We start from the raw sequence: 27,530 nt of genomic DNA, 5'->3' as shown, positions 1-27,530 counted from the left end.
AGCCCAGCACGCGGGTGCCGTCCCAAGGGCCTCCCTCCTGTCATCTTCAGGATGGCCCCAGGGTGCCTGACCCAAGCATCCTCAGACAGCAGGAGGCCTGTGGACCAGGGGTCCTCACCCAGACGCTTTGAACCTTCACCAGGCTCTAGCCTGGAGGCCTGTTCAGCCTTTCCTGTCTTCCTCTAGACCAGCTCTGGGACCTGGCCGCGCTGGCTGACTCCCTCAAGGAAACCCTCCCTAGTGGCCAGGCTTCCTTTGTGCCTGGAGTCCTCACATTGCCAGCTCTGGTTTTCAGCAGTCCAGAGAGGCGCAAGGTGGCCAGGGTTGGAGTGTGGCCCCAAGAGCAGGGTACGCAGCCGAACTCCCGCCTCTGGCCGTGCCCACCATGGGCACTTCAGCGCACTGGGCTCCAATCCCGGGGCCTGTGGGTCTGGCTCCTAGGCCTGGTGAGTGGCCAGCCCTCCGCACTGCTCCCGTGGGCTGCCCTGGCTCCCACACTGACATAGGCGGACAGGTATCACACTTGGCGAAAGGTCATTCAAGAGCAAAGCAATGCACAAAATGTACATTTGGTTCAAATTAATGGTTTTATTTTCATCTTTAACACTAGCAGGAGTCCAAAACAGACTGATGTCCATGGATACAGATTAAATGTAACAAAGAACTGAACTATGTACATTGAGGAAAGGAAAGGGATTTTTTTCACACAGCCTTTTCCTAGTTTGCAGTCTCTGATTAGTAGAAACTACATTTTTCCCAATACCATTTAGGATGAATACAGTTTTATGACCAACCATGTGTGCCAAGATGAAACAAAGAATTTGGAATGGATGTCACCCTACTTACTGGTCAGCGGCTGCATGGTTGCCTGGCTCTCTAGCCCGGGCACCATCAGAACAGAAGAGCATCTCATTGATGCCCAGAGGGGACCTGGTGGCCGTGATGACCATGATGACCAAGCGGAGGGCAGGCCCACTGCACCACCGTGATGGGGCTGATGTTCCCACCCTCTCCCAATTCATGGAGAAAATTACCACTCATTCAAACAAACTGGTAGTAAGCCAAACAGTTAAAAAAAAGTCAGAATGAAGAATGAACCACTTTCTGTTCACACAGAGGAGGGACGCTCCTTCAGTCCCAAGTAAAGTGAACTCTGTGCTGAGTCCCTGCTCCTTCAGAGGGCACCTGAAGGTCAGTTATTGCTAGCAAAGCCGGAGTGGCCCTTCTCCACCTCGAAGATGTTTCATGCCAATGGCTACTGGCTTGGCTTGAAGCCCTAGAGGACGGAGGTGTGGCGGTGAGGCAGGCCGGCCCCGAGTGACCACTCCCCACCAGCCCCGGGCCTGGTGCCCTTGCAGCCAGTCCGGGTCTCTCTGCTGCCTGAGAGGTCCCGAGGTGCCACACACCTGTGGGTTGAGCAGAGGCTGTTAGCTTGGGCTCTGCAGGGAGGGACAGCCCCCAGGCTTGCCAACCAAAACCTACAGAGCAGGCGAAGAGCAGCTGTAGAAACAAGTGTCACCCGATGGGAGGGGGGGACAAGCCAAGCCAGTGTTGGGTCAGGTGGGCCAACATCTCTGAAGCGGAGACAGTGACCTGGGCAGAGACATGGAAATGAGCTGCTTCTATAAGGCCACAATTGCTGCCACCACCTCCTGTATCTACTGAGGCAGACACCGGGCAGTGGGAACGGAGGGCCGGAGGGCACATGGCCCGCACAGGACGGCTCTCAAGAAAGGACACCCAGATGGACGCCTGCCCCCCGCCTGCGTGCCCTGTGCCAGGTGGAGAACTTTGGAGCACAGGAGGGTTCCTGAGAACGGCTGGCGTGCAGAGACAGGCAGACGGGCACTGCTCTGCAGGCGGCTCGAGGACTCCGAGGAGGATGCCAGCGGCGCCACCTCCTGACTGCTGAGACATGGGTGAGAACGGGCTTTATTGCACTTTTCGTTCTTAGGAAACAGGGATTGCCCTGCAGAGGTCCTCGTGGTTTGCAGAGAACACTGCACATCAACGGTAAGGTACAGGCAGAATCGCAGGTCGCCTCGGACTCCGAGGGAAACAAAGTCCAGGGGCTGCCCCTGCACTGGGATCCTTGGGTGGAGGGGGCCGGGTCTGGCCCGGGCTCTGGGAGAGCAGGACGCACCTTCTGACAGGAAACTTCTTGGCACAGAGCAACTCCACAAAGGCTGGAGCCCAGTCCTCAAGCTCCACTGTGCCTGACCCTCCTTGCTCCTACTTTAGGACCGGCCTAGCCCAGAGGAGCAGAGGTGAGGAGCCAGGCCTGGAGCGCCCCTGGGTGCAGCTCCATAGCATCAAACTCGATATAACGAAAGGATCTAAGAGGGTGGGAAGGAAAGAGCAGTTTACATATCAGATGTTTGTTTTGAAACAGTCTTGTTGCGCTTGGGAAACTGGAGGCAGATCACATGCAGAAAGCCCAGCCAGGCTGTCTGTCTGTCTATCCATCCGTCCGGCTCTCCTGGAAGGCTCAGAGCTCTTCATATATAAATGGGGTGGTACCGTTTGTGGCTGATCTTCTTCCTACAGGTCGGGCAAGTGTTAGCATTCTTCAGGGAGTCACGGAGGCACTGGCTACAGAAGACGTGGCCACACTCTGTGGAGACAATGAGACGTCCATTCTGCACTATCTAGGAGACAGGAAAAGGAACAGCCTTCAAATGTGTCCTTGTCCCAGAGAACCTTCCTTACCCCATCTGTCACTGAGAAGAGGAGCGGGAGGAGGAAGGGCTGTGGTAGGACCCCGGTCTCCTGGCAGGAGCCGCATAAGAGGGTGGGACAAGGGACTGTGGCGAACACCAGCAATCTGTGGTTAGGGCTAGGACAGAAAACCCAGAAGACCACTGGCCACCTGTGCACAGGACGCTGACGGGCTCAAGCTGGGGGCTGCAGGGCCCAGAGGAACTGGAACCATCTCTGCACACAGATCTGCAGGGAGCTGGGTCACCCTGAAGGGCAGACCTGCCTCCTCTAGCTCTTCCAGGGTAAAGCCACAGCTACGTCACTCACCTCTGAATATCCGTCCATGCAGATGGGACAGCTGACGGTGCCAGAAGGCCTAAAACCACAGTGCTTTACATCAGTTTCTCAGCAAATCAACACCCGATTATCCTATTCACCTCTTACAAGCAGCCCATCGCCACCCGAGGCCCCTCCCCTAGCCTGACTCTACCTCATCACAGGTATGGGAGACTTGGGAAAGCAGACTCCCTGGGGCAGTCCCCTGCTGGCCTCCAGAAACTGGCGGAGAGAAGGTGCCCTGCACACCCAGGTCACTGGAAACAGCTCAGTCCAGTCAGCCCCAGTCCCACACCAGGCCACGGCCCCCAAGAGCACAGCAGCACAAGGGGCACACGGGTACCTCAGTCCTGTGGCGCCATCATCCCGGGCACTTCTGGGAGCATGGGTGGTGACATACACATCCCTGTCCCTGGGCAGCTCCTCATCATCGCTGCTTACCACACAGCTGTCCGTGTGGTCCTGGCGCAGCCTCCTTGCAGTCCTCCTTGGCTGCCTTCTCTCTAGGTTGAGAGCCGATTTTCAGGGTGGACACTGCTCTCAGCACCCTGCCCTGGGCCTCTGGAAACTCCCTCCCTGGGAACCACCAGAGAGACTCCTGCCCCTCCAGTGCCACTCGCCTGCTTCTCGCCTTCCTGTTGCTGCCCCATCTGCTATTACGCACTGTCAGCCGTCTCTGCCACCCAGTCGGCCACAAGGTGATCAGTGCACATGACATCGGGAAGTGGCTCTTCAGCAGGCCCAGGGGGAGGACTGTGGGTCTGACCCAGTGATCACAGGCACCTTTCTGCCCAGGTTTTCACCCTGAAGATCGTCCAGTGAGGAGGCCTACAGCACTGCATCGAGCCACCCCGCCACACTGGTTCTCCCCAAACCCAGAGAAAAAGGACATGGAACCACTCACCTTCAACGATCTTTGACAAAGGGGGAGAAAAAAGAGAAAGTGCAATCAGTATGACTTCAGTGAGAGACACATTTAAAGTTCCAAGCATGAGACCCTCTGGAGGACCCATGCCCCACCAGGGGACGCGTGCCCACCTGGTCAGCCCCACCCCCAAGGGTCCCTGCCTCCCAGCAGCTGACATGGGGAGCCCCATTCCGCTGGTCCTGGCCAGCAGTGTCCCGGTGCCTGGGCACAGCCACACCAGGCCCTGGATTGTGACCCTGAGATTAGTTATGGCTTGGAAGCTGCAGCTTCCCATTCTCAAAAGCAGAAGCCCAGTGCCCACAGCTCACTGTGCCTCCACCAGTACACAGTGAGACAAAGGACTCAGCACAGGGACAACGACACGGGCTCAGTAAATGCCAACCACTGCCAAAGACGGGAGAAGGGTCTGCAGTGCTTAGGGTTCTTACCATGGCTAAAGGAGAGGCTGGGTGGGGAATCGACACACCTAGGGCTGCCCCACACTCCACAAGCCCTTGCCCTGCAGAGACAGGAAGGTCTAACGCCACGTCACACCTTGTAGCTGTGCTCCTTCTGTCAGACAGTCATGCTACTGTGAGGGCACAGCCTCCTAACCCTCCTAACAAGGAGCTGCAGCCAGTGACAGCGAACCTATGGCAAGCCTGCCCCAGCGAGCTGTCTGGATCACTGAAAGCTCTGAGAGGTTCACCACTGCCAGGATGCAGCAGTGCAGGGACAGATCCCGGCACCTGAGCTAAGCCCCACAGCAGACACAAGGTCTGGAGTCTCTGAAATGTAGCCTGCAGCTGGCTCCTCTAGGCCCCCCAGTGCCACACACACATTCCTGCCCTGCACTCCAGGCCCTGAACAGGGTTCAGTTCCTGACAGCCGAGCCCGGGTGCCCAGGCATGAAGGCCTGCCCTCTGCAGATGAGAAAAGAATCTGCACTGGGCTACTGGGCACCAGGGAACCGCATCCACAGGGAGGTGGACTGACACGAGCCCCAGAGGGAGGCTCTGCTGATAGTGGTGGTCTTGGGGAAGGCCCAAGGGACCTCCAGAACTGTGTGGAACATGCCACCTGCACCCGTGCAGTGCTTGCCAGGCAGGGAATGGGGAAAGGGTGTGTATGGGGCACCACCAACGTCCACCAAAAGGGCCAACAGACAGGCAGAAGCACAAACAACTCAGGACCTCTGGTCTGAATGGCTGGACTTTTCCAGTTTTGTTTTTGTCTTTTTGAGACAGAGTCTCGCTATGTGGCTCAGAGCTGCCTCTAGTGTTCCTCCTGCCTCAGTCTCCTGAACGCTGGCTGGGATTATAGGCGTGCACCACCACATCCACGCAACAATCACCCAGCCCCAGCCTGAACATTTTGGTTAGGTCTGTGAGGAGCTGGCCCAGGATCAAAGGGCACACATTCTACTGTCTCTTCTGCCTGTTTCTTTCTGTGTTACTAGGGATGACTCTGGGGCTTTTGCACTGAGCTTCATCCCTAACCACCACCCCCCTTTTTTGGTACCAGGGATCAAACTCGGGTCCTTGCGCTTGTGCAGCAGGCCGCAAAACCACTGAGCTAAATCCCTGGCCCTCCTTTTTGTTTTTTTTTTAGATGGAGTCTCCCTATTTAACGAGCATTGTTTTTTGGTACCAGGGATCGAACGCAGGACTTTGCACTTGCCAGGCAGGCAGCAGAACCACTGAGCTAAATCCCCGGCTGGAGTCTCTCTATGTAGCCCCAGGCTAGCTGCAAACTTGTGGCAGCCTCAACCTCCCCAGTGCTGGGATTACAGGTATGCGCTACCATGCCCGGCTTTACCTTTTAATTAGTCAACATTGGCAATACGATTACATTCATTGTGGGGAGTTGGTACATGTACCCCTGCCCTTTCTTATCTTTTGAGATTTTTTTTTTGTACAGGGATCGAATTCAGAACCTTGCACTTGCTATGGAGGCGCGGTGACACCGAGCTAAAGCCTCAGCCCAAGATAGGATCTGGCTAAATTGCTAAATTGTCCAGGCTGGGCTCAAACTTGATCCTCCTGCCTCAGCTTCCCAGAGTGCTAAGACCACAGGCTTGCAGGACCCTACCCGGCTGGACTGTCTTTCTTGTTTCTGGAGAGCAGGAAACACAGGCCAGGTCTTTAAAACCAAGTGGAGACTTGGACCAGGCACACTTGGTTGTTCACCCGAGTACAAGTGCAGTCAGAACACCCCAAGACAAGAGATCAGGGGCTGAGTCACAGGGCCTTGCCCAGGCCGACCCCCGAATTCCCAAAGCCGCTGCTCCTCGAGCCAAGGCCCTGAGAGGTGCCACGGAGAGCAGCTCCCACAGCACAGCACCCTCCAACCACTGCCACTGCACAGCACGGGGCCCTCAGGGCTGCTGCGCGACACAGGCAGAGGGACCAGAAGACAAGCGCTGCCCAGTCCACTCCCACCACACAGGCTGCCCAGTCCCCTCATCCTGTACTGCACAGTGTCTTGGTCAGGCCCTGCTAACAATGGCTCAATGAAAAACCAGGCAGGACACAGCAGGACAGTACAGAGGCAACCGACGATATACCAGGAAACCTGACCCGACGCGACACAATCTTTTACGACAATTTAATTACAATTAAAAGCTGTAAAATTTCTTTTTTTTTTTTTTGGAGACAGGGTCTTGCTATGTATTTCAGGCTGGCCTTGAACTCATGGTGACCCTTCTGCTTCAGTTTCCTGAGTGCTGGGATTACAGGCATGTGCCACCAGGCTCAGTTAAAGGCTGTACAATTTAAAGAGGTAATTCACGAAAGAGAAAAGTCAAGCATCAATAAACATAAAAGAGTTTAATCCCGCCCCCAGTGCTGCTGCCACCTGCCTGGCAAGCACAAGGTCCCCAGTTCGATCCCCGGTACAAAAAAAACCAAAAAACAAAAAAACCAAACAGATTAATCCCAGTTCAACTATTTAATATTAACTGATACAACCTTTGGAAAGTACTCTGGCATTAATCTAATAAAAAATCAGAAATATCTATCTATACCTTAGGAACCAGGGATGATAGCCTTTTCTGAGTTACGCAATGCCAAAAATAAAGTTAGCTTTCAGAGAAATGATCGAAGCAGAGATGTACAAAGTCTCACCGCCTCTCTTACACAATTTTCATTCGTCTGAGCTCTTTCGAGACTTTAGATTTCTGAGACTGGAAAAACAGCCAGATCTGTTGGCAGCTTCTAGTCTCAGGTTCATGGGTATCTCAAAAGCTGCTCCTGCATCCTAGGGGCCAGGAACCCACCAGAGATTGAGGCTAAAAGAGGGCACACAGCCTAACCCAAGAGACTTGCACAGAATGGTCAAGGTCACCTGACTGGAATGGGAACAGCGCTCACCTGCCGCCCATGCCCCAGTCCGCAGCGTCTATGGCCACCCTGAAGACAGCTCACCTAGGGCTCATGCTGTCAGGGTTCCCTAGCACTTGTGCTCAGAAAAGCAGAATTTCAGACTTAGGGTACATCAGTAAGTTGGCATTTGGATTTACGAAAATCAACAAAGCCAGGTCTGGTGGTGCATGCCTGTAATCCCAGCACTTGGGAGGCTGAACCAGGAGGATCATTGTGAGTTCAAGGCCAGCCTGAACTACATAGTAAGACCCTGTCTCAAAAAAAAAGGAGAGTATTTATAAAGGAAGGGCTGTAAGTCTGAAACAACTCCTTCTGGGCATGATGGTACAGGCTTGTAATCTCAGCTGAAGCAGGAAGACTAAGTTCAAGCCCCACCTCGGCAGCTTGGCAGCTTAGCAGAGCACTGTCCCAAAAAAAAAAAAAAAAAAAAAAAAGAACTGGGGTAGAGCTCAGTAGTAGTGCACCCTTGGGTTCAATCCCCAAGTGCAAAAACTAAAACAAACAAAACACCACAGCAAACAGCCAAAGCAGTCATTAGACCTGAAACCCGAACCCAGGACTCGGCTCCTCCCGAACTGTCCAGTTATCACTGTTTGTTTCACCTACAGCCTGCCTCAGCCATCCAGTCACGCCCTGGACAGCTCCCTTATAGTCTCAGGACCCAGGGCCCCCAGGAGGCTCCTGAATCCCTCAGGGCATGTACCCAGGTTAGCTGGGAGTGGGGTGGGGCCCAGAACTTAGTCCAGTATGAAGTGGGAAAGTTCAGCAGGAAGCAGGCAAGAGCAGTCTGGGCAACCAGGCAAGGAACGAGAGGACAACACTGTGCTGCCCACTGCTGGCTCTCCCCCAGGGCCCAGCAGACGAGGCCAGACTCGACATGGAGGGTCCCAAGTACTGGAGGACAGGACTCAGCAGCCCTTGCCGGCACTGGGCAGCAGCTTCAGCCCAGCAAATGAAGCATCCGTTTCTTGGATTGCAGGGAGCCCACAGGAATGAGCATCAAGGTTCAACCAGCACACACCCTCGGGTCTCAGCGGGCGCCTATCTCCCAACAGCCCCTGAAGCCACCCCTGTTCTTGTGAGGTGCTAGGAGTAACAACAGCACAACCTGGTGGTTTCTAGCCAAGACCAGATGCCACATCTGTTCCCACAGCTCCCTGTCCTACAAAGTCTAGAGGCTTTTCAGTGAACAGACTCTGATTCCAAGTTCTGAAGCCCACACCAACCCAGCCATCTCCAGGGCTAAGGGGACAACTCAGCAATAAGCACCTCCCACTCCTGTGCTGCACAGTCCTTGGTGTCCCCTGCCACACACCTGCCTAACACTGTCCAGTGCTGTCCACTGGATCCCCAGACCCACAGATGTGTCTCTGCTCCATGGAGCTGGCCTGCCACGGCCAGCTGCTAACGAGTGACAGGACCAGCCCCTCCTGCACACTCCCTGCCAGAGCTTGGCACAGATGCTACGGGCAGGGGCCCAGGCTCACAGGCACCATCCTCCCTGGAGTCAGGGTGGTCCATGCACCAGGGAAGGCAGGGCACCTGCTTCCCCAAGACTGAGCTCACTGGCAACTGTGTCTGGAACCCAAAGAGCCCATTCCCTTCAGCTGGGAGGGCAGAAACTCACCGCCCGGGCACTGCACCCAGCAGCAAGCACTGTAACGCCCAGCACCCTACTGACACAGCCACCCTGTCCCCACAGTACTGATGGGTCACAGCTGGTGTACGCTGTGGAGTGGGTAAGGGAGAAATGTGGAGACCTTGGGAGTCTCCCCAAACCACTTCTATGCCCAGTTATGTAAAGATCAGGGTCACAAAACTTGCTCCCTTGCCAACAAAGCCACACAGATGATATTCCTGATATATTTTTCAGGCTGGGTCCCAGTCAATCAATGTCTGGTCTTCCTGGGCACAAATGACTCTGACCCATAAGCTGTGACCCAGGCCTTCAGGTGCCACCACAGGCCAGGGACCCACACCACAAAGGCAGCCAACAGCCCCACACAAACACTTACCACAACAGAGTCATTGTGAGTCAGGTCGACAACCACGGGCTCTAATGATTCACATGTGAGGTCCACGATTTCATCTCCAGCTTCAAAATAAAGCATGTCAGGGAGTGTTAGCAAAGATGGGTGTACAAGTCCTCTGAGCTTGAGGGACACAAACGAAGTGTGGGACAGGCTTGGCTACCAAACTAGAACTCCTGATGAACACAATACACGGAGAATCAAGATGGAAAACATCCTTCCAGTGCTCTGCAGAGACGGGCGCCTGGGCACTGCTACCCACCACGCCACACTCCCACATGGCTGTGCTCCAAGCAGCGATTTCATCAGGTGGGGAGGAGTCCAGCAGACTCGTCACCTCCACTCATCTCTCAGGTGCTCCGTCCCTTGGGCAGAGAACAGGTGATATTTATCACGGGTTCCCTGGAACCCCGACATGCCAGAACAGGCTGGGGCACCGCATAGCTGGCCTATTGAGCTCTAGTGTATACTGAGAGTGGGGAGCTCACAGACCAAACAGACAGTGGCAATTATGTCTGGAAGGTGGGAACGAGGGGCAGTGTCCCTTCTGTTTATATAAACCAAAGAAAAAGACCTACAGCCATTTTGTTTCTGGTTACTCTTAACATTAAAAAGCATGAGGCTAACTAAGCCTTTTTTTTTTTTTGGTACCGGGGATCCAGCTCGAGACCTTGCGCTTTCGAGGCAGGCGGTAGAACTACTGAGCTAAATCCCTGGCCCAAGACTTTTTTTTTTTAATGTCTTTATTTTTGAAGACTGCACCTCATTAAGTTGCCTAGTCTGACCTTGAATGTGTGATCCTCCTGCCTCAACCTCCCAAGTAACTGGGATTATAGGTGTGGCAATATTTTTTTTTGAGACAGGGTCTCCATACATAGTTCAGGCTGGCCTCTAACTCAGTGATCCTTCTGCCTCAGCCTCCTGAGTACTAGAACTATAGGTGTGTGCCACCACACTCCGCAAGATTTTTACAAAGAGTATCATTTAATATTTGATTAGGGAAAGTGACTTATAATCCATTAACATAGTCTAATTTGTTTCTCTTTTCCCGTACAGAAACTCCTTTAATGGCCCACCTGGTTTAATAACTGCCTGGACTTACAACCTGTCTTTTCTCTTGAATACTTTGGTACAACTTGTTGATAGAGCCTCCATGTCTTTTTTGTGCAGTGCACCTTGTTTATACAGTACTGTAATCTTTGCTGATTGTGTTATGCAGTGCAGCACTGTAGTTTCATGTTCTGTCACAGCACTGTGTGTTGAGTTACGCAGACCAGAGCAAAGTCACCAAGGCGGGGTTTCCTTGGACAACTTCGTTCTGAATATTGTTAACGTGTACACTATATACATAAAATTCCCCATTTAGCAACTGATTCATCTAACAACTTAGTCGCAGGGATAGCGCTTGGTCATTAAACGAGGTAGGACTGTATTTAGTTTCAGACCCAGGCAGTGGCAGTGATACATATCTATAATCACAGCAGTCTAAGAGGCTGAGGCAGGAGGATTACAAGTTTGAGCCCACGCTAGGAAGCTCATTCACTTAAAATTAACTCATCCTAAAAAAAAAAAAAAATTAACTCATCCTGCCTCAAAATGGGTGCAGTTGGGGGGTGGCCTGGAGAGCTAGCTCAGTCTGAAGGCCCTGGGTTCAACTCATAATACCACCAATAAAGAAACAAACAAAAACTAAATAAATGGCAGAAATAAATATACCATAAAACAGCGCAGATATCCACCATACTTTACAAAAACAGCCTTCAGTCTGTATGAACGGCAGCCTACTGTGGACCGCGGCACCCCTAATTCATGGAGCCAGTCTGTCTGGTGGGCACAGTCTGCTCTGACAAGACACTGCTCCCGTGGCCCACTCAGCCCCTGCCATGCTTCAGGGAAGACTGCCCACAGGATGAGAAGTGCCACATTGGGATGAAGCTGGACCCTTCCTGCCCTGGTTGCTAAATCCTCCACAACACCATGCCTGGGTAGTTAAGTGTCACATGCAGGGACAGCACCAGCTTTGGGAGTCGAGGGCCAGGGTCTAGACAAAGAAGTGAAGGATTTTAGAATTTACTGTGAGAAACTAGACTCAGGTGACACAAAGAATCCCATGAAACGTATCTCACAATAAGCTGCTTCTCTGTAACTCTAAGGTGGTTCCAAGGTGCAAGGTTCCTGCTCTGGTGTACATGCCCTGCACAACCTCATTACCTTTTTTTGGGTGATGCTAGGGATGGAGCTGAGGGTCTCATGCACCAAGTGAGAATACCACATGCTCTAGCACTGACCTATATGCTACACTCCTCTAAGTTTTCTGGCATCACAGATATAAAAACCACCTTAATATACACAGAACAAAGGACGTGACTCAGGCCATCTGACAGTTTACTCAGTAGACAGAAGGGAAAATCCAATCTGGCCTCTGTCTAAACCAAATTGGACACAGGGAACTCTACTGATAAGTCTGCCTTCCTGAAAGTTTTGGTCTTAACAAGAAGCAGAAGAGGTGGCCCAGGGCAGTCTCCCCACCCCATCCCTGGCTGTCTTATGAGCAGGGGGCTAAAGGATTGGCCCAGCCGAGTGGCTACTTTAAACCCACAAAGACCCCAGGGCGACAAAGATGCAGGTGGGTAAAGATAAGATTGCACAGGCTTTGTGAAGACACTCAGCAGCTTCCACAGCCAGGTCTTAAGTGGTGCCATCTGCCAGGCAGATGATGTCTGTCCTGACCTGACAACTCAATGCAGGAGGTCCTCCCCATCACCCCACTGGAGGGTAGAGACGGGCACTGATGCCACAGAACACTCACGAGAGGCTGGGCGTGCAGGCGGACAGCAACATGGGTGCTGCCTAGGCTTAGGGTGCATGCTCCCTCCAACCACACCATCCCCACTTTAAGGCCAGGATGCAGTGTCCCTGGCAGTCTTACCCGTTTCCACAAGTTCTATGGGTTCTGCTTCCAAGGCAATCTCGGGGGTAGAGCCTGCCTCCCGAGTTCTCTTCTGGGCTTGTCTAGAACTTACTGTTCCACCACGACGCTTTCTCTGAGAGTGTCAAGGGGAAAGGAAGGATAAAGAGGTCAACATGGGAATAGTTCAGCTGAAGAATGCAAATCCAGCAAGTAGCCCTGAGGTTGAGGTCCTTTCAAAACCTAAGATTCACGCAGACTGAATACTGAAAGGAACCATTGGAAACGCAGACTAGAAACTCTAGAGTGAAATGTTTTCATCAAACCATCAGTCTGTATGATATGCAGTGTCCTGGTGCTCAAATACCCTCTACCCTGCCCTGATTCTCAGTCACGAGCCCTGCTGGTCCCCACACTGGGTGACCTGGGACACTTACTCCAAATCGTAAAGTTCTTCACCAGCCCCAGCCTTGCAGAGCTGCTGCAGGACTACGTGAGCTGACACCTGGGAAGTATGGGGCACAGATGGAAGATGGTCTCACTGTTCCAATTCCAGATGCCTCACCAGGTGCATGCTATTCCTGGAAACTCAGAAGGACTGGACGCTAAGGGGAGATTTGCACGAGACCAAGAACATCCACAACCAGCCCAACTCCCAGGCAACAAAGAAAAGCTTGATTCCTTCTGCATTCTGACTATTGCCCTAGCAAACTCAGCTTTGGAACCGGACACTCACTTAGTACCTTCCCAAGGATCTAAGGGCACAGAGCATCCCCTGGGGGCCCAGAGGCAGGTGACAGCAGCTGGACAGTCCCAAAGGAAACTATGTGCGACAGATGCCTGGAATCTCAGGAGGCTGAAGCAGAATTCCAAGTTTGATCCCAGCCAGAGCTAGTTAACAAGACCCTGTCCTAAAAAGCAAAAAAGGCTGAGGATGTAGCTCAATACAAAGGCCCTGGGTACAATCCTTGGGACCATGAAATAAAAACAAATCCTATCGCCCAGGAGAGGGCTGGGGATGTCACTCAGTGAAAGAGTGGATGCCAACATGCTCGAGGTCCTGGGTCCAAGCCCCCACTTTCTTGAGGGGGGCATGGGAGTCAGACTTCTTTTTTTGGGGGGGGGTACCAGGGTTCCAACTTGGGACCTTGCACTTGGCAAGGCAGCCGGCAGAACCACTGAGCTAAATCCCCAGCCCGGGGGTCAGACTTCTGAGGGAGGAATGGCTCTGTGCTTCAAGGCCGCTGACCCTCCAACCACAGCTAAGCTCCACTGCCAGCTTTCAAGAACAACTCAAGCCACTTCCATCCTGAAGGACAACCAATCCCTCCCTCCCACACCAGGTTGAGGGACTGGTCATCCTTCACCCTTACTTCCTGAGGGCAGACAGGTTACCTCAAGACAGATCTTCCTGGAAAACTGCCCTCTGCCTGCCCATTACTGAGGTGTGACTCTCCTCTTTACCAGCTGAGCTAGTAGAGGTTCACAGCTCTGGGTGACGCTGGACCACCCAATCACAACCATGGAAGTTATTTAGGCCCTAACTTTTAGGAATTTAAACCAATTTACTATTTTGATGTTTGTTTCTAAAGCAGGCTCTTGCTATATATAGTCCAGGCCAACCTTGAATTCACTATATAGCCCTACTAGCCTCAAACTCATAACCCTCCTGCCTCAGCCTCCTAAGTGCCAGGATTAAGGCATGTGCCACCATGCCCAGCAGCCACCTATCCCCCCCACCATAAAGCCAACACTGTTTGGCCTGCCCAGATTCTGTCTGCACAGAGACGCAGCTCCTGAGAGAAGGCTGAGAACATCTATTCCCTGCAGGTGAGCGAAGGCAGGAATCTCCAGATAACAGGCCAAGCGGGGAGGCAAGGGCAGGTCTAGGGACACAGAGGCCACTGGGTACAAACAGCAACAGCGGGTGGAGGCTCACAGCTGGCTGGAAGTAGTCAGGAAGAGATGGAAGAGCAGAGGACCCACAGGAGGAGTCCCGCCCCATTCACTCCTCTTGCCACTGCCCCCTCCCCAACTTCACATCGCCACAGCATCCCCTCTGGGCCACCAGACAAGGAAGTTAGCCTGTACTGAGTTTAGATCAGATGAGCAACCTTCAAGAGCTGACAGGATCTGCTCTAGAGCTCAAGGAGCTGCTGCCTCAGGGTGACAACAGCTCCAACAGTGTTCACAAGACTGTCTCTCCTGGTCACTGGCAGCAGTCAGCCCTCAGCAGGGTCTCACCTTCAGGCTGATGGTGAGCACAGGTAAACCACACAGAAAGGAAAAGGGAAAACTGAGTTGCAAGTAACTAAAAAACCCAAGAGCCTTCGTATTTCCAGGACATGGACAACTGCTCAGAAAGTATGGACCATGGGACTCCAAGCACAGCCCTAGGGCTCTTCTCAGCCTTCTGTCTTGGGGCTCTACCCCTGGCACCTGGAACTTGGCTGGAACAAGCAGGCTGATGTAAGTAACAGAAACACACTCTTTCTAGAGCCAGGATCGCACAGAAGCACCTTACGGTCCACACTTCAACGTGCTACAGGGAACAAGGTAGTTGCTTAGCCCTGAAAATAAAATTCACAAGCTGGTAAAACTTACTGTACTCATTGTGCTCTCTGGCTCCAACCTACAGAACAGGAAGCGATCTACACCGAGGTTTACAGCAAAGTTGAACGTTCTCAGCCTCTCATGCCCACTCGTTACTCATCTTCCAGCTTACAAAGAATTTGGAGCCAGGAAGATTTCCAGTATCTTGAAGTCCTGAAAAACAAAGACACCAGCGTGATAAATGCTGGTACCTGCACTGTTGACGACAAAGTTCAGATCAATAATTTACCGGTCCTTTCTGTCACCTGGGTGCTCTGCCAAACATTTTCTGCAATTTAAGTCCACAATGTCAATTCTTCTTAGGAAATAACTTTTGCTGTACACAGGACTACTTGATCCCAAAGCCTCCAATCAGAACCACTACCCATCTCCTGCTCACCTGTTTCAGGGGAACCGAACTCAGGGCCTCATGCACTCTACTACCGAGCCACACCCTCCACCCAGACTGCCCCTTCTTGCAGGCAAAAGCACCTTGCTAGCTCCCAAGAAAAGAGAAGTCAGAACCCCGACATTTGACCACACCAACTCCTCAGCACCGGCACCAAGGAAGCCCTAAGCCTCAGGCTCTTCACGTAACTCCCATTACCCTCCAGAGTAGGGTGGTGGAGAAGACAAGAGCCACCCCCCACCCCATCCCCGAGCAGGAAGTTCCCAAAATGGCCCCAGCACTCCCATTCTGATCACAGGATGGTCCCAGATCCACTGTAATTCCTGGGTCCCAACATGCATTTGTTTCTGGTCCCAGTAAATGCCTTACATTTGGGTACACTTGTACGACATAGACCTTTTCCCCTGCAATATTATCCACCTAAATGGTGTCTTAGAATTGAGCAGAATCTAGAGAGGTATGGTGGCACATGCCTGTGATCCCAATACTCAGGAGGCCAAGCAGGAGAATCATCTGGAGTTTAGGCGAGCCTGGGCTACATGGTGAGATCCTGCCTCAAAATAGAACAAAACCAAAACACACACACACACACACACACACACACACACACACACACACACACACACACACACACACACACACACCCCAAAAAACCAAAACCAGAATTGAGAAGAATCTAACAAAATGGTCTTGTCAGAGAAGTAAGAGATGTATCTGCTAACCAATGGGAAATAAGGCTCACACCCTGGCTATCCCATAAGCCTCTTGCCTCTTACTCCCTGGTGGGGCCGGCCTGGTGTGCATCTCCCCACACTGATTGATCCTTCCCCCCACACTTCCTAGATCTCTACAAGGCAGCTAGACAGGGCCTCTTCCTCCTCCTCCATATTCCACCAGTGCAGCAATTCATTCCAAGTCGAGGATGATCAAGAATGAAGGAGCTTGGACAGGAAGACAAGGTCTAAAGGGGAGGAGGAAGTGGGAGGAGTAGGGGAAAGGAAAGAAGGGAAAGGAAAAAATATGAGAAAATGAAAAAATGGAAACAAAGTCTTTGTAAATTGGGAGGGGTGGGGGGAGTGAAGGGAGGGCAGGGGAATGGGGAAAAAATAAGAACCTAGATAGATTACACAAAGGTACAAATTCCCAATGATGAAGTCATTATATTGCATACCTAAAATGTACCAATAAACTTAATTAAAAAAAAAAAGGGGGCCCCGGGAATTTAGTTCAGTGGTTTCGCCACCAAGCGCAAGGACCCAAGTTCGATTCCCGGTACCAAAAAAAAAAAAATGAACTTGGGTTGCAGATGTAGCTCAGTAGCACCACACCGGCCTCACAAGGCCAAGGTCATGAGTTTGATTCCCCAGTACAAAAAAAAAAAAAAAAAGGGAATTTGCCCTGAGTCCACAGCCTGGGTTCACATGGAGGCATCTGACACCCAAACCGCATACTTAAGATACTGTTGGCACTAGCATCAATTTCAACACCGAGAACAGTATTTCCAGGAAGGGACCCTTGCTTCCCCTGCCCCACAGCCCTGCCTCTGAGCACAGGGCCCCAGCCATCCTCAGTGCAGAGACAAGCCCCGCAGCCACTTGTGTCCTCTGCTCTGCACCATCCAGTCTCCTGCAGCAGCAGCTCGGGCTGAGGAGGGAGCAAGCAACTTGGGCAAGAGTGCAAATTCTGACGTTGGCCTCGCCACTAAGAAAGCACAGAGCAGGGCGAAGGCCAGTCCTGACTGGCTAGATGTGATGATTTCAAAACTTTTTGTGGGAGAAATATGTACGCCAAGGTACCTAGCTGGCCATTCTGCAACAATGACACCAAAAGACCAAATGAGGAAAGCTGAAAAGAAAAAGGTGCTGAGGGTAGTTTTACATCTGGGAAGGCAAGTAGACAAAAGAATTGGCAAAGAATGTAAAGGCCAGAAACGCAGCTGGAAGAACTTGGATATTCACTCAGACAAAACCCGTTTTTTAGGCTGGAGGTGTTGCTCAATGGCAGAGTGCTCACTTAGCATGTGTGAGGCACTGGGTTTGATCCCCAACACCACAGAAACAAAACCTAAATGAAAACAAACCACAAATCCCCACATTTGTTTCAAGGAGCAAGAAACAGTGAGCACAGGCTAACGATGGGCCAAGGGCACTGAAACAGCCAGGGAGCTGGATACAGGAAGTGACACAGGGACGAAGACAGGTCTGCACTCCAGGCCCAAACTGCTGAGGACCAGTTGGGCTGCCTGGAGAAGCTGCTGGCTCAGAGCCTGAAGTAACAGAGCTGGTCAAAAAACAGCTGGGACAGGCCGGGGATTTAGCTCAATGGTTCTGCTGCCTGCCTCAACAAGCACCCAAGAAAAAAAAAAAAAAAAAAAATGGGAGGAAGGATGCCCAGGGAGGGACTGTGGGGACAGCAAAGGTGACAAGGGGTCGGATCACAAACCATGCCCCAAGAGCAGGCCAATCAAGGTCTTCAGATGGAGATAATGACTGAGACCTGCAGCTAGAGAAGTGTCACTCATGTTCCCTGAGGACAGAGGGAGACGGATCAGAATGTGGCCAGGGAGGAGACCACAAGTGACCACATGGCTTGGGGATGGCAGAATGCAGGGAGAGGTGACTGGCTGCACAGAACACAGGTAAGCTTCAGGACTTTCTGGTCTACTTCATCACTCCGTCACAGTTAAGATTTTTTCTCCTGGACCGGGGATTTAGCTCAGTGGTTCCGACAGCTGACTGGCAAGCACAAGGTCCCAAGTTCGATCCCCGGTACCAAAACAAAAAAAAGATTTTTTTTTTTCTCCCAGTAAATCCACCACAGACATTACTCAGGCAGGAATATGACATACATAGATGTGTCCCTGGCATCTTCATGTGGTTTTAACATGTACATGGCCTGTGATGCACACAGTGGCTAGAAACAAACAGGCAAGCAAGAAGAGAGAAGGCCAGATGTAGTAGCAAAGGCCTGTAATCTCAATACTTGGGAAGCTGAGGCAGGAGGATCAACAGTTTGAGGTCAGCCTGGGCTACATAGTGAGTTCAAAGCCAGCCTGAGTTATGTGGTGAAACCCTATCTCAAAAGAAAACAAAATGTCTGTTACCAAATCCCAGACCTCTGTATTCCTGAGAGCAAAGAAACAGCAGAAAAGGGGAATGGGGGGCAGGGCACAAAAGAAACAGAATGAGGGCTGGGGATTTAGCTCTGTTTCCACCGTCTGCCTCACAAGCACAAGGACCCGAGTTCGATCCTCGATACCAAAAAAAAAAGAGAAAGAAAGAGAATGAAGTCCACACCTTATGCCACAGGCCTCATCTGTGTGTCCAATATGGTTTCTAGCACCCAAGGGCAATTCTGTCTGGGACAGGAGCTATTCCAGAGGCCAGATAGGGCCATTCCTCAGTATGCACAGGTAAGTCCAGGACCCTGAAGACACCAAGTCCATCCACACCCAAGTTCCTCAAACGAAATGGCAGAGTTTGCATCTAATCTACACACATCTCCCTATATAATCCCTGGATTACTCGCACCTAATGCAAGATAAATATTACATGAGTAGCTATACTGTATTAAAATAATAGTTACAAATTAGGCATGGTGGCGCACACCTGTAATCCCAGCACTTGGGAAGGCTGAGGCAGGAGAATTGTGTGAGTTCCAACCCATCCTGGGCTACCTACTGAGTTCTAGGCCAGTCTGAAATATATAGCAAGACCCTGTCTCAACCAAAATAAATAAAGATAAATAGTGACAAGGGAAAAAAAAGTTTGTATATGTTCAGTACAGAGGCATTTTTATCCCAAGTATTTATTTCTTTTTCTGTGGTGCTGGGATCACTGGCACAGACAGGAAGTGGCTGACTCTCATTTTTCCCTGCACTGGCTAGATGGGTTGTGACTTGGCTGGTGGCCAGCACGATGCTACCCACCCCCCCCAACAACTTCAGTGTCCTTCTTGGCCATCAAACTGCCTTTCTCCACTCCAACATGAGTACAGCCAGGCAGGGTGGTACCCCCCTCCTCCGACCATACTGTTGCCTTTTGGGGAGCAGAGAGGGCACCCTGGTGTGGCTGAGACCAGGAAAGAGGGATCTGGGCCCATTATTTGCACACCCAACATTCACAGCAACTTTCCAGAAGATTCCCTGGTTTGGGGCCTTCCCCCGACTACAGAGGCCTGCAAGCTGCTACATAAGCACCACTTCCTGGGCACATCTGAGCTTCTGCCCAGGAGGGAATCCTCCTGTACTGGTCCCCCCTTCGCCACCATGCTGCAGCACAGAGCCAGTTAAAGACACACATCAGTGTTCCTGTAAACCTGCTCATGATTATTTCTGGGATAGTGTGGGTTCCGAAAGTCATGCAAATCTACTTGGGATTTGTATCCCGAGTAATATGGACAGAGCAAATAAACAGCTGTAACACCGAAGAGCTCAGAGGTCTGCAGCCAAGGAAGAACAGTGGCAGAGGCCAGTGCCTGGTGAGTCCATGTATGGCAGCAATGGCGAACCTTTTAGAGCTTACAATGATACCAACACCCTGCTGCCCACAGGTTTGCCACCACTGATCTACAGTGTCCAGCACAAGCTGGCATCAGATGGAGACAGCCATCAGCGGCAGTGACCACCGGCCGGCTATGTCACTGTAGGCATCTAGCATTACCTGGTGTTATCTGGTGACGCCAGGACTGCTGGCAGAGCTGCACATTACAGATTCACAATTTCCATCTGAAGCAAGCAAAAGAACTCTAGGCAGATTGGCCTCCTGCATGCTAGGTGAGCCCTCAGTGCTAAGTGTTTACGTATATCCCCAGTCCTTCTAAGCACTTCTTATCCCCAGTTGGTTGAATCTCTAGAAATAGAACCCATGGATTTGAAGGGCCAACTGGATAGTTTATCAAACAAAACAAAACACCAACTCATGGAAAGCATATTCTAACCGGAAAGATGACCTATTTTGATAAAACAAGGACTACAGTGTACTTACTACACTAGTAATGCTCTAAAGGAGGCAAAAAGATAGGAGAGCAGAAAAAAGATTATTAGGTGAGACAAAGGAAGTTAACCTTTACTAGGCAATTCCAAAAGTCAGCCAGTTCCAAATGATCAAAACCATTGCCCACAGAATATGGTCCAAAACCATCATCTGTAGTCACAGACACGAGCTCCTCAATGAAAATGCCCTTCTGCCCACGTTAAGGGGCTAAGAAACCGCTCCTAACTGTGTTACTTTGAGCTTGCTTATGGATGTGGGCTCCCAAAAGGTCCACAGCCTGGGGGTAGGGAGTGGTGTAAATGGCACATCAGCCCTTCTGGGGCATGGGGCTCACACAAGTCCCCAGAGATAGCTGACAGATGTTCCACGTATGTGATGTGTGGGTTGGTCCAGCTGCTGTTACGGTTTGGACCTTAAATGTCCCCTAAAAGGTCACGTGTTGAAGGCTCAGTGCCCCCTGGGAGGTGGTGGAGACTTCAGGGGGTAGGGCTAACAGAAGGAAGTTCAGGATGCCCTGGGACCAGGCTTTGGGGACCTGGCTCCTTCCTCTTTCTCTTAACTTCCTGGCACCCAGCCTTGTAAGCACCTGGCTCTGCCACAACCTCCCCACAGGTCTGGCCTTCCCACAGGCCCAAAGCAACAGGCCTGAATGACCTTGGACTAAAAACTCTGAAACCATGAGCCAAAATCAATCATTCCTCTTTCTGTTTAATTCTGGTATTCCGTCAGTGGGAAAAGATGATTAACACAGCTGGGTTCATTTCCTGTGGTCACCTAGTATCTCTCACAGACGAAACTGTGATCAGGAAAATCAAAATCACATTATGTCCAAAACTGTTTCCTACTGTATCAATCCCACAGGAACAAATCCTTGCTTCCAAACAAGCATTTCCAGCAGAAGCAACTGCACTTTACTCCAGGTACCCTGGGTGTCAGCCACCCACCCTGGGTTCTTTCCCATCACAGGGCCACATTCTGCAGAAGGCAAGGGTCCGGCCTCTACCACCCTGCCTCAGGGGATTCCTGTCCATTCTCACAAGGTCTACCTCAAAGGTTACTTCAATTCTCTCTCTGAGTCCTAATTTTATTATTCATTTTACTATAGTCCCTCAACTCAAAGAACATAACTCTAAATAGACTACTACCCTAACTAAGCACAGCACTTGGCACAGCAGGTAAATAAATTTTCCCCAGTGATATTATAACCCATGAAATTATCAAACTCATTAAATGTTTGAAAGAGATGTAAAATAAGTGGAAGAAACACCAAGGTTTTTTGGGGGGAGGAGGGTATTCCAAGATGGGGAAACAGCCAGGCATGATGGTGCACTCAGGAGTGCTGGGGTTACAGGCATGCACCACTACAACAGGCCTGAGGAAACATCTCTACCTGACATGTTTTTAACTTACAGGAGGAGTAAGACCAGAACAGCAACCCAGAAGGTGCTTAGAAGCTAGGTGTGGTAGCACATGCCTGTGATCCCGGCTGCTCAAGAGGCTGAGACAGGAGGATCGAAAGTTTAAGGCCACAGACTGGAGTCGTGGCACTTGCCTGTAATCCCAGAACTTGGGAGGCTGAGGCAGAAGGATCACCTGTGAGTTCAAGGCCAACCTGGGCTACATAGTGAGTTCAAGGCCAGCCTGGGAAACTTAGTGCAACCTTATCTCAAAATAAAATAAACAGGGCTAAGAATGAGGCTCAGAGCTCCTTGGATTCAATCATCAGTGTGTTTTCCTCCCCCCAAAAGGTGCAAATTTTGGTACTGGTTACAAACATAGCAACAGTTTGGCTAAAGAAGAGATGAGGTGTAGCAAATAGGCAAGACCCAGGCCCTAAGACCACCTCCCAGAGTTGAAAGCAGGAGGGGAAAATTCGGGAATAACTAGATTTTTCGGGAACACAATGCACTCAATGAGAATCAACTTTTGTGAAAATATTTATAATTGGACCCCTTCTTGGGAGAAAAGAAAAATTAATATCCTCCTAATCTGAGAACAGTAAAAGACATAGGTAAGTCATTTCAAAACAAGATACTAGTCACACAACACAAAACCCACTTTTATACATAGCACAGAACAAATTACTCTGCACATTTTATTGAGTAAGCACCCCAAATCTTTTCCGGAAATTGTTGGGGGTGCAAAACTACCAGCCATAGACTTGCTACCAACCTTGCCTTAGACAAGCTAGTAGCAGAGATTACACCCATGTGCCACACAGACAGGCCTAGCTCCAAGACCACTAGTCTTGTCCACCTTTCCAATACATTCTTCTCACAGCCACGGTAATTTTTCTAAAACACAATTCTGTGTTCCTTCCCAGCGTAGCATTTAATGGTATGGCACAGAGTAAACTGTGAACTCCTTCATGTGGGGGCACCCTAAAGACCTCTGGTGTCTCATTCCTGCTTACTTCTCCAAACCCAACCTTCGCCACATTTCTTGCATCTAGTTTGCTGTGCAGGGATTTCCTTTCATTTCCTCCACCCTCCACCTTCCCTCAGCCCCAGAGGGCCAGCACTGTGCCGAGCTTGTTGTAGGTTATACCCCAGCAGAAAGCTCTGCACACAGAAGACCTTGATATGGTACTATTTTAGAGTATTTTAAGGCATGCATTCTCAAAGAGAGCACAAAATCTTATTCTATGTACAGACCACAAATAAATATGCAGTAGTTTTTTAAAAATATGGTATATACATGGCAGTAAAGGGCCGGGAATTTAGCTCAGCAGCACAGCACCTGCCTGGCAAGAGTGAGGTCCTGAGTTCCATCCCAGGTACCAAAGACAAACAAACAACCAAATATGGCAGTAAAATTTCATGGAGGAGGTGATTAGGAAATCAATGCCTGAAAAAACTCCTTACAGAGCTAAGTAATTAAGAAAAGGTTGATAAACACTACTAAAACAAGGTTCTCTGTTTTTGTTTTCTGAGACAGGGCTTGGCTATGTAGTTCAGGCTGGCCTTGAACTGGAAGCAATCCTCCTGCCTCTGCCTCCCGCTGGGATTACAGGAGTGTCACACAGGGCTTTTAAAGCAAGATTCTGGAATGAGAGTTGGAAAACAAAAACAGGAAAATACAAAAGCCAGCAGTAACAACACATCTCACAGTTTCTGAATCCAACGTCTCTCCATTAAAAAGCAAAATCACTAGGAAAAACAAAAGGTTCCCTTCCACATTCAGGAACTAGACTCAACCTGCTGCCACCTAGGCTGGCTGTGTGCTCTTGGGCCGACTCTCTCACCTTTCTGGGACTCAGTTTCCCGAACACTCGGGCAACCTAAACTGAGCGCTGGGCACGTTTGCACGCAGAGCTGGGACCCCAGGTCTGCCTCAATAACTCAGTGGAGAAGAACCAAAACAAACACCGCGAGGGGCCGTGATCACCCACAAGGGCGGGACGAAGGCTGAAGCACCCACAAACACAGCTTGCCAAGCTCTGCCCTTTTCCTCCTCCCTGTAAGAGCTCAAAGGCGGGCAACTGGTGTTCACCGGGCACTGACCGTCGTACACCCGTTTGCCGGTGCTCCGGAGGTGAGGGGCCCCAAGGCCCAGGCACACTCCTCACCCACCCGGGGCCCTGGAGCTGCGGAGTCGAGTCTACCCTCCGGTACCCTGCGCCTTCCGGCCCAAAACGGTCCTGCCACGCGGGCCCTCGATGGCGAGGCGGCGGCGCGAGCACACAAAGGAAGCATCGTCATCAGGAAACAAATGAGCTTGCCCAGGCCTCCTCGCGAACTGCCCGCCCTGCCTGCCTCTTCGCGTGACCTTGGGAGCGTCCCACCCCTCCCCAGGCCTCGGTTTCCCTCCTTCGGGGGCAGACGCGGGCCCATCAAGCCGACCCCCTGACCCCCGCTTCAGATGGCGGTCTCCCCACTTGGGAGGCAGCGCTGGGCCGGGCCGGGCCTGGGGACCAGCTCAGACGGCGGGGTGGGTGGAGCCGGCCCAAGGCTCCGGGGAGGCCCCGCACTGGTGCGGGGTTCGAGCACGTCCGAGGCGCGCCAAGCGAGCGTCGAGGCCTCTGAAGGCTGCAAAGCCGCCCGAAACCCGCTTCCTTCCGGCCTGGACGTGCCGTTCCTTTCCTGCGAAGGCTGCGCTTAACTACAGCTTACCTGGTCACTGTCACCAACCTACTGGAGATAGGAAGCACCCTAGAGAGCTGCTGAGGAGATCCGCTCAAGCAAGACTCCGCCGTCTCAGAGCGACCCACTTCCGCTCCGCAGGCGGCTTCCCCACCCCTCACGAATTTCCATTGGCTGCCTCTGCCTCTACACCCGTGGTCCACAGGCTAAGGAGACTTAGTTTCAATTCTATTGGATAAGCAAAACGTCTATCACCTCTTTGAAACGAGCCTTCTTCCGGCCCCGCCCACGCCCGTGCGCCCGAGTTCCCACTTCCCGCGAGAGCGCTCTCGGCACCGCGCTGCCTGCAAGAGTTCTCGGGAGTTGTGTTTTAGGTGGAGGGAGCGCTGTCTGCGGCCGGGTTGTCGCCGGTTGCTGGTGTCCAGGGCCGCTGAGCTCGCCCTTTCGGTGCTCGCCAGCTGTTGTGCCCCTTGCCGGACGCGGCCGGCTGGCGGCGTGGGGAAAAACATGAGTTCCCCCCAGCCAGTCCGGGCCTCAGTTTCCTCTCCGGTTAATGAGGCCTTTGTGAGGAAACAGTTCCGCGGCCGGGTCTCTGACGATCTGCGGGATCCTCACCCCGTGCGCCAGGCCCTTGCAGACTAACGGTTGGAAGAGACCGGGGAGCACCGCCTGTCCCTTGGGGGGAGGGGGCGAGCCTAGATCTGGGAGGGAGCCGGGAGGAGGGAGGCCACGCCCAGCTGGCTGCCCGGGGTCTGGAGCGACCTCGGGGCGCGGGTCGGGTCTTGGAGGGCCCAGGTGCCAAGTCACCCGCTGAAACCGGACTGTCCCGCGACAGCTGATGTCCAGACCAGAAGAACGCTCTGGGGAAGGGCTGTGGCGCTGCAGAGGCTGGGAGCTCTCGGGTCTCCGAGGCAGCTCCTGCAACTCCCAGGGTCCAGAGAGTACGGCCCTACGGGCCCCCTGCCTGAATTTGAAATCCCACCGCATAGGCAGGTCTCATTTTACTTCACTGTGTTAAGATGATGTCAAAGAAAGAATTTGGAAGCCAGGTTGGGGCTATGACCAGAATCGGACTAGAGAGGTGGGCATGGGTTTCTTCAGCTTTAGTTCTCAAGCTGGATTTGCATCTGGATTTAGTGAAGGGGGAGTTGTTCTTTTGTAGGCTAGACCTACTCCTGGCCATCCTCTCCGGGCCCTAGGTATGCTCAGGCAATGTGTGTGTGTGTGTGTGTGAAGGTACCCCAGATGTGTGGGATGGGTTTGTGAGACAGGCCTTTACCCTGGAAGTCTGAGTCACACGTGGGAATGACAAAACAGGTCAGACCCAGAGCGATGAGCTGGGCAAGGTAGCCCACACCTGTAAACCCATCACCCGAAGGCTGAAGCTGGACCATCTTGAGTTCCGGGCCTGCTGGGACTACATAGTGTAGGGACAGGGGGCTCACTAAGTAGGGAAAAGATAAGATGAAGGGCTCACTGAGCTTTATTAAAAGTTAATAAAACACCTCTAACCTCTGCATCCAGGCAAAGTCAGCAATTAGACAAAGGCAGCTAAACTCGAGCAATTAGGAAAACAAAAGTGAAGAAACTAAGTTTAGGAACCTCAGTGGTAGCCCAGTGGTAACGAGAATCGCAAACTTCCCCTTTACTTAAACTTGCCTGTCCTTAAAGCCCCCACCCATCATCTCACCCTCAGTGGGCCAAAGATCTCTATAAAAGGAGGTCCAGGGCCGGGGATTTAGCTCAGTGGTTCCGCCGCCTGCCTCGAAAGCGCAAGGCCCCGAGTTCGATCTCCAGTACCTAAATAAATAAATAAATAAAAAGGAGGTCCAGCTGAGATCCTCAAGCAATTCACTTGAATTCTCCCCACTTGTCCAGAGTAGCAGTCATCTTTTTTCCTCCTTCCTCATCTCCAAATAGTCTTCTTTTATTTTAAACTGCTTAATTCTTTACCAATGCTGGGTTTAGGGTTGCCAAGAGCTGCATGTTCCAGCAGAGCAGTGGCATGCTGTCCACCCCCGGACATTACAGTGTGGCATAGTGTGCCACAGTGTACACCCTTCCACAGAGATTACATTAACAAGAACTTGTCTCAAAAAATCAAAACCGGAGTGTTGTTTTTTGTTTTACAGTACAGGGAACTGAACCCAGGGTCTCACACCAGGCTATATCCCCAGCCCTTTTATTATTTTTTGAGACTGGGTCTCAATAAATCTAAATCACTAAATTGCCCAGCTGGGCTTGAAATTGCAGTCCTCCTGCCTCAGCCTCCCAGAGGGCTGGGATTTCAGGCACAGGCCAGCACACCTACCCATACAATCTGTTTGATATTCTGTTAAGTATTTGGCATGGTAGATATGAAACCAGATCCCAAGGTCAAATATATGTTTGAGCATTTGATTTTGATAGTGATTTTAAGTTGAAAGATAGACTTTTCAGATTTCCCTACCATAATTGGAATAAAGAGAGCTCATTTAAAAGAAATATAGACACGTAATACATCTGTGAGAATGTTCAAGTACTTGATAAGGCAGAAAACTGAAAGGCTAAAAAGTAAAATTAGATTCCACATGTATAGTTTAAAATGTTTAAGGAATAAGTGGGGCCATGCATAACTAAACAAAATAACAGTTAATGACTAGAGTTAGCTGGGCTTCGTGGGACGCTGAAGCAGGAAGATCATAAATTCAAGGCCAGCCTGAACCCGGGAGCTCTTATCCCAAAATGCAATGGGGCGGGGGCGGGGATAGGGTCTCACTATGTAGCTCAGGCTGGCCTTGAACTGGCATCAATCCTCCTGCCTTAGCCTGGGATTCCATGCAGGCGCCACCATGTCTGTCCCAAAATATAATTTTTATTTTTTTGGTACTGGGATCTAACTCAGGACCTTGCACTTTCAAGGCAGATGCTGGAAACACTGAGCTAAATCCCCAGCCCCAAAATATAATTTTTGGGGGGGTACCGGGGATCAAACTCAGGTCCTTGTGCTTGCAAGGCAGGCGGCTGAACCACTGAGCTAAATGCCCAGCCCCCAAAATATAATTTTTGAAAAGGGCTGGGGATATAGCTCAGTGGTAGAGCACTTGCTTAGCATTCGTAAGGCCTCGAGTTCAATTCCTGATACTGAGAAAAACAAAACAAGACCAGATTTTTAAATAGAATAATGTTAGTAATTTGCATTTCACAGCC

The 27,530-nt window shown here is 51.3% G+C and overlaps 1 protein-coding gene across 5 annotated transcripts; it reads right to left on the bottom strand.

The window, feature by feature from the left end:
• Nucleotides 1-568: 568 nt before the first annotated feature.
• Rnf4 (ring finger protein 4) lies at nt 569-24,531 on the bottom strand. Of its 5 annotated transcripts, XR_001183651.3 has the most exons (9): nt 24,372-24,531; nt 14,869-15,030; nt 12,286-12,400; nt 9,342-9,421; nt 3,941-3,950; nt 3,380-3,539; nt 3,028-3,076; nt 1,483-2,648; nt 569-1,406 (listed from the first exon to the last, which is right to left on the bottom strand). XR_001183651.3 is itself a non-coding variant. In XM_087187237.1 (8 exons), the coding sequence occupies exons 2-8, from the start codon at nt 14,875-14,877 to the stop codon at nt 2,499-2,501; spliced, it is 762 nt and encodes a 253-aa protein (XP_087043363.1). In that variant the 5' UTR covers nt 14,878-15,030; nt 24,372-24,531; the 3' UTR covers nt 569-2,498. The 5 variants fall into 5 exon arrangements, 4 of the variants coding, with proteins under 4 accessions (XP_087043363.1, XP_004847445.1, XP_012928574.1 ...); XM_087187237.1 differs by having other exon boundaries at nt 569-2,648; nt 3,191-3,539; XM_004847388.4 differs by having other exon boundaries at nt 569-2,648.
• Between the last annotated feature and the right edge of the window lie 2,999 nt (nt 24,532-27,530).

This window comes from Heterocephalus glaber, unplaced genomic scaffold, assembly GCF_053883595.1.
Source record: "Heterocephalus glaber isolate CG9 unplaced genomic scaffold, H.glaber_assembly_v1.0 deba00001509, whole genome shotgun sequence".
NCBI lineage: Eukaryota > Metazoa > Chordata > Mammalia > Rodentia > Bathyergidae > Heterocephalus > Heterocephalus glaber.
The sequence above is the reverse complement of the archived record's forward strand: the minus strand, read 5'-3'. Positions and strand labels throughout refer to the sequence as shown.

Bases quoted from the DNA above. Each gene is read 5' to 3' on its own strand.
- Rnf4 (XM_087187237.1), bottom strand. The intron at 9,422-12,285 runs GTAAGACTGCCA...TTTATTTTGAAG, and splicing joins CATAGAACTTGTGGAAACGG to CTGGAGATGAAATCGTGGAC. The intron at 2,649-3,027 runs GTGAGTGACGTA...CCTGTCTCCTAG, and splicing joins GCATGGACGGATATTCAGAG to ATAGTGCAGAATGGACGTCT.